Source organism: Arvicanthis niloticus, chromosome 8, assembly GCF_011762505.2.
Source record: "Arvicanthis niloticus isolate mArvNil1 chromosome 8, mArvNil1.pat.X, whole genome shotgun sequence".
Taxonomy (NCBI): domain Eukaryota; kingdom Metazoa; phylum Chordata; class Mammalia; order Rodentia; family Muridae; genus Arvicanthis; species Arvicanthis niloticus.
The window spans coordinates 73,428,810-73,440,605 of record NC_047665.1 but is presented as its reverse complement, the minus strand read 5'-3'; the positions used below and the strand labels follow the sequence as shown (position 1 = coordinate 73,440,605).

The 11,796-nt window shown below is 45.0% G+C and overlaps 1 protein-coding gene across 17 annotated transcripts in view; it reads right to left on the bottom strand.

The window, feature by feature from the left end:
• The window catches only part of Svil (supervillin), a 192,062-nt gene that overhangs the window by 119,214 nt on the left and 61,052 nt on the right, over nt 1-11,796 (bottom strand). For 14 of the 17 annotated variants that reach the window (XM_076939612.1, XM_076939613.1, XM_034509872.2 and 11 more), the window contains exon 1: nt 11,731-11,796. This exon is cut by the window's right edge. The exons of 2 other annotated variants lie outside the window; for them this stretch is intronic. In XM_076939612.1, the coding sequence (XP_076795727.1) occupies nt 11,731-11,755 (25 nt within the window). In that variant the 5' untranslated portion in view covers nt 11,756-11,796. The remainder of the gene's footprint in view (nt 1-11,730) is intronic. One more of the 17 variants, XM_034509873.2, reaches the window with a different exon arrangement.

Sequence of the window (11,796 nt, the reverse complement as noted above, 5' to 3'; positions counted from 1 at the left end):
TCTGGAGAGGTGGCACTGGCTTCAGACTGCTTTGTTCAAGGGTTAAAACAGTTTATCAAGCCAATTTTTAATCCACTTCCAAATGACAATTACACAGAAGTTTCCAGCACAACTTGGCATTCCATTTGAATTCCAATCTGCATCTTAGGTTCTCTCACCCATTTAGTGTTTCCCTTATCTTTAGGTTTATTCTATCCTGTTCAGTCCCTTCTGACATTGTGTGTGTGGAGTGTAAGTGTGTATACACAGGTATGTCCATTTGCCTACATTTGAGGCCAGTGGAGGACTTCGGGTGCCTTTCTCTATAGCTCTGGACCTTCTGCCATGAGGCAGGTGGATTCTCTCACTAAACCTTAAGCTTATTCTATTTCAGACTGGTTGCCTGTCTACTGAACTCGCTGGATCCTCCTGTCTCCATCCCCTCAACATGGAGGCTAAAGCACCCACAAAAGCCACATTTTCACATTAAACACTGAGGATTCTGCGCTCCTCTGGCTTGCATGGCAAGTGCTCTTCTTCACTGAGCTATCTCCCAACTCTGACTGTTTTGGATTTTGTTTGTTTGTTTGTTGTGATTTTGAGACAGGCTCTTTCTAGGTAGCCAAGGCTAGCCAAGAACTCACTATGCAACCCAGACTGACTTAAACTCACAAACTTCCTGCTTCAGGCTCCTGCGTGCTGGGATTGGAGATATACACAAATATATCCACCTTGCTTTACGTATTTAGACGAGTAGATTTAAACTTGTTCTGCAGCCAAGCAGAGTCAAAATAAATAAAAATTTCTGAAAAGAATGTGTCAACTATGAGGAAAATGGGAAAAGAATGTTGGATCACTGCTGCCACAACAGATTTGTTTTCCTAAAAGAAGATCCAATGTGTGGGTAGACACCCGGCTGCCACGAGCCTGTGCTGCCGCTCATGGCCCCACAGTCTAACTGATGGGATCTGGAGTCAGGCAGGCTGAGTACCCAGTCTCTTCTCTATTTTTTCTGACTTTCATTATCTAGATTCCAATGAATTCTAGTCATACAATCAATTTCAACAACATCCTCAAGTTTTAGGCTAACAGAGAAAATGCTACCCAGACCCAGAATCCCACAAAATGTCATAAAATATGTAAAACTCAAGTGAGTCAAAATTAGTGCTGAGAACTCTTTTTTTTACTATACTCAGGTATTTCTAGTGTCTTTGATCAGTAACCATTTCTCACGTGCTATTCTTGATCACTAGCACTTTAACAATAATGATTATTACTGAATAACTGAATATCAAGCTCGGCTTCGTGGCACACACCTTTGATCCCAGAACTCAGGAGACAGAGGCAGGCAGATCTCTGAGTTCAAGACCAGCCTGGTCTACAGAGTGAGTTCTAAGACAGCCAGGACTACACAGAGAAACCCTGTCAAAAATAAGTAGATAAATAATCTGCCTATCCATTTTATTATAGATTCTAATCTGTCATGGGATAATGTAAGGATCACCGTTGCTAAGGAAAATGCATTCTATGATACTGACTTTATATCAAGAATGAACATTAGAAAAGTAAAATACATCTTACCATCATTCCAAAGAGGTAAAATATTGAGATATAAGCCAGTGATAAAACACAAAACATTGATGAAAAACATCCAAGATGATTTCAGTGTATCAGTAGACATGAATTATGTTCATGGATTAGGGAAGTCAGCATAATGAAGATATCAATACCACACTGATCTGTAAGCATCATACAATTCTTATAAAAAAATACAAAAGAATTTTGAGCTTATTTTAAAATTTGCTTAAAAAATCATAAAAAAGGAAAAATATGGAAGAATCAGTCCGTCCCATGTTAAGGACGTGCAGTTGCATAGGCCATCAAGATCTCGAGATACTGATGAAAAGACAGGTCTTCATATACACAGATCCACGGTTGTCCTGGATAGTTCTATGGTCAGCTCAATATAAGCAAGAGTCACTTGGGAAGAGGGAGTCTCAATTCAGATCTGACTGGTTGTGACTGTGTTGGTGGGAAACTGTCTTGTTCATTGGTTGATGTGGAAGGTCCCAGTCCACAGTGGCCCGTGCTACCCCAGTGCTACTCTGACTAACTGTATGTAAGAAAGCTGACTGAGTGCTAGCCGGAGGGAGCAGGCCAGTTGGTCACCTTCCTCCCCAGTTTCTGCTTCAGTTTTTGAAATAACTTCCCCCAGTGTTAGACTGTGACCTGGAAGTGTATGCCAAGTAAAACATTTCCTTCCCGAGTTACCTTGGGTCACGATGTTTAATACAGCACCAGAAAGGCAAACTAGACACTGGTGCAGGATAAGCAACTCAGTAATAGGCCCACAGCAAACATGCCCAGCATAGAGCAGCTGGACAGCAACAAACAATTAAAAATAAAATCTCAATTGTGGTATATCCAGACCAACAAATACTACTAAAGAGTATAAAATAAACAATTATTGGCACATGTATTGACCTGGAAAAATATTCCAGGAACCAAGCTGAGCAAAAGAAAGCTAATCTCAGACTGTTAATGTATAATCTCATTTGCATGATGTTCCACAGTGATACCATTGTATAAACAGAGAGCAGGCAGTGAGGACCACAGCTTAAGGATGCGGTGAGCAGGCAGTGAGGACCATAGGTTAAGGATGCGGTAAGCAGGCAGTGAGGGCCACAGGTTAAGGATGGGTAAGCAGGCAGTGAGGACCACAGGTTAAGGATGGGTAAGCAGGCAGTGAGGACCACAGCTTAAGGATGCGGTGAGCAGGCAGTGAGGACCACAGGGTAAAGATGTGAGCAGGCTACAGAGAGAACTAGGGGGAATCGTCATTACATGACTCTCCATTTATCTACTGATTGCACCAGTGGCAGTATCCTGGCTGCAATCCAGTTCTATAATTTGCAAGATGTTCCCACTGGGACACTGGGTGATGAGATAGCATCTCTTTATATGACATTCCTATTGGGGGACACTGTCTGAAGAGACATAATACCCGAATATGACAGTCCTACTGGGTGGGAGACATTGGCTGAAGAGACATGACCACTTTGTATTAATTCTTTTTTATTTTGTTTACTCTATGTCTATGTACATATCTGTGTGCGTATGTATGTATGTATGTATGTATGTATGTATGTATGTATGTATGCTGCTTGTCTGCACCCATGAGCACACACAGAGGTCAGAGAAGGATTTCAAGTGGCTTCCCTTATCATTCTCTACTTTATTTCCTTGAGGCAGCATCTCTCACTGAACCTAAAGCTTACTGATTTTGTTTGTTTATTTGTTTGTTTGTCTAGGAAACTCTAGCAATCCTCTTGTCTTTACCCCCAATCCTAGGGTTGCACTTCGGGGTTACTCTTGTGCATTGTGTATTCAGAAGCTGAGTTCCGTGCCCTGGTCCAGACTGCAATGTGATCTTGGGGCACTGCACTAACTTAAGGACTGTAAAGAATGCTCCCCAGTAGTCCCTGATTGGTCAATAAACAGCTGGGGCTAATGGCTGGGCAGAGAGGAAAAGAAGGTGGGACGTGGAATCTAGTGAGGGGTCTTGAGAGACCACAAGAAGGAAGGAAGACAATGGAGGAGAGAGGCTGCCAAGAGGCCGATGGATGATGAGCACGTGGTCCTGAGGACACACTTGGAACAGAGCAAGCCAGACGAGCAACTCAAACTACAGGTAACACGGGTCCTGCGGTTTGGATATAGGTTAGAATAGCTCAGAACTCGCCCAATCTTGGTTTGCAGTCTGTGTGTAAATTCACAGTGTTTCTGTGTCTTTACTTGGGGATTACACGAACAAAAGTGGGGCAGACCCCTACAAGATATTAAAGGTGTGAGGGGCGTAGCAACCACCAGATAATTAATATTGCATTAGTTACAGGTGAATGTGGCTTGCTGTTCATATGGGTGCTGGAGACCAGCTTGTATTCTCACACTCATTCAACAAGCCCTTTAGCCCTTGAGCCATCTGTCCAGCCTCCCAGGATGTCACCCAGGAACAGGAAACTCAAGACAAACAATGTCACACACATCTGCTCTGATTGTGGAAATTAATCCTGTTTTCTCAAGTGACCACACTTCAACCCTGCATCTTGGTCACCCAAATCAGGAGTCAGGTCCACCCCAAGTGCAGAATCTTGCTGTGTGGCCTTGGGCTTCTTGTCTATTTCCTCAGAGTCACGTCAGGACGGTTACAGGCGCCTCCTAAGCTCTTTTCTTCCCCATAGCCACCACTCACACCATCCAGCCTGCTCTTCCAGACTGGCCTTCAAGAGCTTTCCCGGCTTCCCTCTTAGCTTTGGGTTTCGGAGTGGACCCGTGAGGAGCTGCAGCTATTGGACGGGTGGGTAATGGCTATTCATCACCTTGCTTGCCAAGCTTCCACATTAAATTGTCTAAAGAAAAGGTCTAATAATAGTCTTATAAATACTTGAGAAATTACACTTAGCCTAGAGGTGATCTCATTACAGGCTGAGAACGTGTCTGTCCTTAGAGTGCTAGAAGGAATGTCTCAGGTATTGTCCAGCACACTCTATTCACATAATAAATGCTTGCAACACGAAACTCTGACATCAGTATCAAAAGCACTTGTGGGTAGACTCATTGATTCATTGATTCCTTCCTTGATTCCTTCCTTCCTTCCTTCCTTCCTTCCTTCCTTCCTTCCTTCCTTCCTTCCTTCCTTCTCACCTCCTTCCCTTTCTCCTGCCCTCTCTGCTCCTTTTCTTTGCTTTCTTTTGTTTAATACGTGTGTGGAAGTGTATGTTTGTGTGTGCACATGTGTGGGGTGGCCAGAAGTCAACCCTGGGTGTCATCCTTTATGTGGTCCTGTTATCTAGCTTGGTTTTTTAACTGGGATCTGGGACTGCCGACAGACTCAGCTGACTGGCCAGTGAACCTAGGGATGCTCTTGGTTCCCCTTTCTCATCACTGACATTTTAGCTGAATGCTGCTTAATCCAGCTTCTTTCTCTGAGTCCTGGGGATAGCACATTTCCAAGTCTCTAGAGGTCTTACTGCAGCTACAAGATTTTCTGCTTTTTTTCAGGATCATCAACCAGTGCATAATTCAGAAACCAACTAGGTAGGGCTGCCCAAGTGATTCTGGGTAGCAGCCTTGGTCTCATTATGTCCCTTCTTGTTCTAAAATAACGGTGACATCAGAGCCTGGCCAGGACAGGAAAACAAGGCCACAATCCTCTAAGGCTTCTGCCTTCACAAGACTCTAAAAGTTCTGCTTCCTAACAGCAATGAACTTCAGCAGATACTGGAGATCTCTTTAAGGATCCTCATCTCCAGAAGATGAAAGGCTATACAGCCAGGACCTATGTAGCATCCTGGTTTCTGCTGCGTCAGGACAAGACCTGGATTCATTCATTTTTTTTCCAAAGAGCTTAGGGTTCTAACAGGGACATGCATGGTCTCCTAGCACCTACATCCATGCATCAGTGTGGGTCTAACTCTGTAGCCACCTACACCACAGTCACTCAGCTTGTGAGTAGCTGTATTTACAAGACAAATGTCTTCAGTAATAATGGTTTCCAGTTAATCCCTCGCTCTGTCAGTCATTCAGGCAGTCTGCAGAGTCTATCTGTCTATGCTCTTTCTGAAAGCTTCTGGCAAACTTAACTGGCTGCAGATGAAGACCTTTTGAGCTCCAGGGTCATTTGTAAGTCAGTGGGTTGGATAAATGACGCAGCTGATTCTCCCAAGTGGCGCTACAGAGCAATGGCTGTGCCACAGGCTCAACCCAGACAGTGCTGGCCTCACATCAAAATGAAACAGGACTTTGCCAGGGGTGAGCCTGGCCCAGACTCCAGGGACACAGCCTGGCTTTCAGCTGGACCCAACCTCACATTCCTGGACACCAGAGTAAGAGTCCTGCAAGTAACCAGAGATGTACGAAGTGTGACATGCTCCAGTTAGGCTGTTAGATACCTAAAAATAGGGACTTTCTGTCTTTCTGGAGCAGTGGACATGGTATGGCAGAATCCCAGAGACTCTTCTCAAGGGAGGCAAAGCTGACGGACATATCCAAATGAGTGAGGAGTTCCTGCACTAGCAAAGATCTATCAGGCCTCCTCCTGATACACAGCTACCAACATCACCAGGCACAGCACGGCCATGATTTCTTTTGCTAGGCGTACACACCAGCAAGAAATGACCCGTCACTGAGTGAAGAGCATCACAAATCTATGTTCCTCCCAAGGACTGCCAGAAAGGGGGAAACACTTGTGCTGTTTCCCAGTGTGATGGTTTGTATATGCTCGGCCCAGGAAGTGGCACTATTAGAGGGTGTGGTCCTGTTGGAGTAGGTGTGTCACTGTGGATGTGGGCTTTAAGACCCTCATCCTAAGCCGGGCAGTGGTGGCGCACGCCTTTAATCCCAGCACTTGGGAGGCAGAGGCAGGCGGATTTCTGAGTTCGAGGCCAGCCTGGTCTACAGAGTGACTTCCAGGACAGCCAAGGTTATACAGAGAAACCCTATCTCGAAAAACCAACCAACCAACCAACCAACCAAACAACCAAACAAACCCCTCATCCTAGCTGCCTAGCAGCCTTCAGATGAGAATGTAGAACACTCAGCTCCTCCTGCACCATGCCTGCCTGGACAATGCCATGCTCCACCTTGATGACAATGGACTGAACCTTTGAACCTGTAAGCCAGCCCCAATTAAATCTTGACCTTGTAAGAGTTGCCTTGATCATGGTGTCTGTTCGCAGCAGTAAAATGCTAACTAAGACCCCCCAGAATACCAGAAGCCTTATGTACACTGGATACAGGGGGACTGAGGTGGCCTTTGAGGAGCATGTTCTCAGAGATGTGCACCACCCAGCTATAACCTGAGAGGATCCTAGCCTTACCCTGTTCAGATCAAGTGATAGGTGCATCATAGCAACTCAAGAGCCCAATAAGCCTATAATGAGGGCAACCAACAGTATGGCTAAGTACCCTCAATGGTGTAATGATTCCACAGCACTTGACAGTCTAGTACAGTAATTCTACAGCACTGCTCCCACCATTCTACAGCTGGACCATGCATGGCACAGTCATTCCACATTGCTGGACTCTCCACAGTACAGTCATTCTATAGCACTGGACAATCTACGTCACTCTGATTCTCCAGCACTGCACATTGCTCAGTACGTTCATTCTGTAACACTCAATCCTGCATGGTAGTCACCCAACCGCACTGAACACTCCTAACATTGGATCGTACATGCTAGAGTCCTTCAGTAACACTGGACATTCAATGCTCTAATAATTTTATAACAAGCAACCCTGCACACAAAAGTCATTGCACAACACTTTACATACAATGGCACAGTGATTCTATATCATAGTACCATCCTCTACACCTGCAGCTCTGAATTCTCCACAGTTCAGGCATTCTACAGTACTGGACACTCTAAAGTACAAGCATCATAAAGTGATAGACACTCCACAGTACAAAAGTTTCATATACATATACAGTATAACAGATCTACAGTGCTAATTGCCACATGGTACGGTCATCTTACAGTGCTGGATCCTGAACAGTAAAGTCATTCTAGCACTGAACCATGCACAGCGTAGTCATTCTACACTGCTGGACCATTGGCAATACAGAGGTGGACACTCCAAGGTTCAGTCATCCTAAGGCGCTGGACACTGCACATTACACTTATCCTATAGCAATGGATCCTTTATAATATAGGCATTCTATGGTATAGAGTACAGTGATCTTACAGCAGTGAGCCCTTCACAGTACTGGACCATACACAGTACAGCCATTCTATAGAAGGAGGCCTTCTTCAGTACCGTTGTTCTACAGAGATGGACTTTCCACAGCCCAGTTAATTTAAAGAACTGGACTCTCCATGGTACATCATCTATAACGCTGTGCATTCTTCAGTACAGTAACGCTAGAACACTGGACCTTGCACGGTACTACTATTCTATAGTGCTGGACCCGCATGGCTAACAGTGCTGAACTCTGCACTGTCCAGTCATTCTACAGTGCTGGACCCTCCACTGCGCAGTCATTCTGCAGTGCAGAGCCTGCAGCAATGCTGTTATTATATATATTTGGACCCTCCACAGTATCATCACTCTACAAATCTGAACTCTCCACAACATAGTCATTCCACAGTCCTGAATTCTCAACTCTACAATCATTCTACAAAAGCGGGATCCTGCACAGTACGTTCATTTTCCTGAGTGGACCCTTCATGATACATTCGTTCTAAATTGCTAGATACTCCACGATATAGTCATTCTACATCCTTGGACCATTGAAGACATAATCATCCTATAATGCTAGACCCTACATTAAACAGTCATCCTACAATTCTGGACAGTCCACAGTACAATCAGTTTACAGCAGTGGACATTCTGTAATACAGAAATTCTGCAGTGCTCAATTTTCTATGATAGTGTAATCTAATGTGCTGACCCTCTATTTTACAATAATCCTACAGTACTGAGTATTCTATAGAACAGTAATCCCACAGTACTGGATCCTCCATAGGACAGTAATCCTACAATACTGGATCCTCCATAGGACAGTAATCCTACAGTACTGGATACTCCATAAGACAGTAATCCTACAGTACTGGATCCTCCATAGGACAGTAATCCTACAGTACTGGATCCTCCATAGGACAGTAATCCTACAGTACTGGATCCTCCATAGGACAATAATCCTACAGTACTGGATACTCCATAAGACAGTAATCCTACAATACTGGATACTCCATAAGACAGTAATCCTACAGTACTGAATCCTCCCCAGTTTATCCATTCTGCAGAGCTGGACTCTACTGTAAAGCCATTCTAGGAAGCTGTACTCACTGTGATACAGTAATGCCACAGCTTGGGGCCTTCCATGAGATAGTCATTCTACAGGGCTGGACTTTTTACTGCACAACCATTCTATATCATAACTGGAGTCACCACTGTATAGTCATTCTACAGCACTGGACTCTCTACAGTATAGAAATCATATAGTAATGGTCCCTCTCCCAAGGACCTGGTATAGCAGACCATCCCTTCAAAGGTCTGAAGTTACCAGCAGAGTCCTCCTGACACCAAGTGAATTATTCTTGACTATACACAAAGAACAGAGGATTGGCTGAAAACCAACAGGGTCCATATTGTAGTAGAAGAGAAAGGCCCATTGTGTGGGAAGAAAGATAAATGGATTTGCATGACCACAGTTCCTCCTGAGCTCCTCCCTAGGATGCCCTCTTATCCATGCATCTGTTCATGACCCCACTGAGACACAGGCTCATGAAGCATAACCTATGTGAGGTCAGACATATCTGTCCACTTGTGGCCTGTTGTTTGTCTCCAGGATCTAGAACAGTGCCTAGCAGATAGGCCCAATAAATGGTTGCTTAAAGACTACAATAGTGTGCATCCTAGGGCTGGGGAGATGCCATAGTTAGTAAACTGCCTGAGAACTTGGGTTTGATTTTCCAGTGCCCAAATAAAGCCAGGCATAGCTTGTAACCCCATAACTACAGAGGCAGAGACAGAAGTACCGCTGGGCTTATTGGCCAGTCAGTCTGGCATAATTGGTAAGCTCCAGTTTCAGTAAGAGTCTATATTTCAAAAACTAAAGTAGAGAGTGACTGAGGAAAATACACACACACACACACACACACACACACACCACGAATTCAAGCACATGCACGAGCAAAGAGAGAGAGAGAGAGAGAGAGAGAGAGAGAGAGAGAGAGAGAGAGAGAGAGAACCACATATAAATATGTTGCATAGAAAAACTATCAGTATTTAAAGGCAGATTTGCCCCTTGGGGTGCCCTTTCATACCCCATGCTGGCTCTGGGCAGACAATCCTACATGCCTAAATCAGTCTGCCTCCTTCCAAAGCGCCTGGTTGGGGAAGAACTCTCTCATTCAACAGTCTGATGTCAACATGAAGCTCCCTGGCTTTTGCCATGCATTCTTATCCTATAGGCTTGGCACAGCTTAAGCAAATCCACCTCATGGGGACCATACTTACAGAGGCACAGTGACCTTCGTGGACAGCTATGATGTGGTAAGTCCTGAAAGTAGGATCTGGGGGGGGGGGGGGCTGCCTAATGTGTTCAGACCAAGGCCAAGCAGGCAAGTATACTTGTTTCTCCTCAGAAACAGGAGACCACTTCCTGTACCAAAGAGTATTAATTGAAATCCCTAGTGGGCCATCCAGGATATGAAAATTACAGTAATCTAATCTTGTAAAGGAAGAAGTACAAATCATAGTTACATGGTCTGACATAGAGAGAAGTGACTAATGCCAGGCCACCTCAAGGTTAGGGCCCATGGGGACCACTCCCTGAGAACCACCCCCCCGGACAGAGGGACCCAACAGGCACACAGCACAATCAACATCTTAGTTTTCCTACTTGGGCTGGGGGTGGGGCTGGGGGAGGTTCTTTTTCTCAGGACCACACTCAGAAGACTTTTCCTGTTGGGCAGAGCTCCATGGCCACAGGATCAGGGGGAAGTGTTTAGGTTCCTCTGACCCTGGGTGCTTGCCTTTAGGCCCTGAAGGTATTTTACTAGGGACTGCAAATTCTGTGGACTCAAGTTGTCTAGCAAAATGACCCAGAAACCCCAACCCTCTGAAGGGAGGACGGCAGCCTGTGCAGAGCACAATCAAGTATTGGAGAGCACTCTGCACCCCGCCCAGCAAGAGCACAGCTCTGAGGAAGTGCTGGCTCTTCCCTGAAGCAGCACCCTGTCTCCCAATTGCCCTGAGAAAGTTGGTCAGGATGCCTGGAACCAGGGCTCTGCTTGCTTTTTTTTTTTTTTTTTTTTTTTAACAGCTGTGTTCAATTTTCTGTCCTTGGGGTTTTAAAGGAACATTTATTCCAGGGCCAGGATTCTCAAGTTTTATGGTTATACAACTCCCCTCCCAGGGCCAAAGAATGTTTGAAAAGTCTTAAGCCCAGCGATGAGAATTAGTGAAACAATCCAAAGAAATTGAAATGAGAAACACTAACCCTTTCCAATTTAGAGTCGATCTCTTACTTTGCTGCAGTGCACATCCTGCTTGCCCTTCAAAGCTTGTACGGCCCATTCTTTATGCAGTTATAGGTAGGGTGTGTACGTGTTCTGAGTGTGTGTGTGTGTGGGGGGGAGACGGAGAAAGAGAGGCTGCATACGCAGGAGAGGCTTGCAGAAGTGCAAACCTGCCTTACAGCCAGTCATGGTGCCTCCTTCCTGTTCCAAGATAAATTTTATTACATTTATTACATATTAGGCCTACAGATGAATTAGACTTAATAAAATATTTTAAAGGAGAGGGATTCCTTTAGAAGGGCTATATTCTGGTTTATTTTACCTGTTAGAGAGTTGGATACCTTTGGTGTTTGTGGCAGCTGACAGCAGAAGGAAGGAAAAAGGGGGGAAGGACAGAGGTAAGAAAGGGAGGGAAGGGAGCCGGGAAGGAGGGAGGGAGGGGAAGGAGGGGAGGGACAAAGGTAAGAAAGGGAGGAAGGAAGAGAAGGAGGAAGGGAGGGACAGGAGAGAATGGATTCAGGAGAAAAAGCAGACATACTATTTTACTTAAGAATTTTAGTGGCATGTTTAATTGACTGTCCAGAAGACAATTTTATCATCAATATCTAGCTATCTTTGACATGTATAATAAAGAGTGACACCAGAAGACTTCCCCCAGACCATGGAGAGTTAAGCACTGTTTAAATGCAGCTCCTGTTCCTGCATAGGACAGCCCCAGTTCCCTCACCTGGCCTCTTCTGCTGTCTTCTCATGGTACCAGTTCACCTCACCTCAGCCATCGGTCCACACAGCT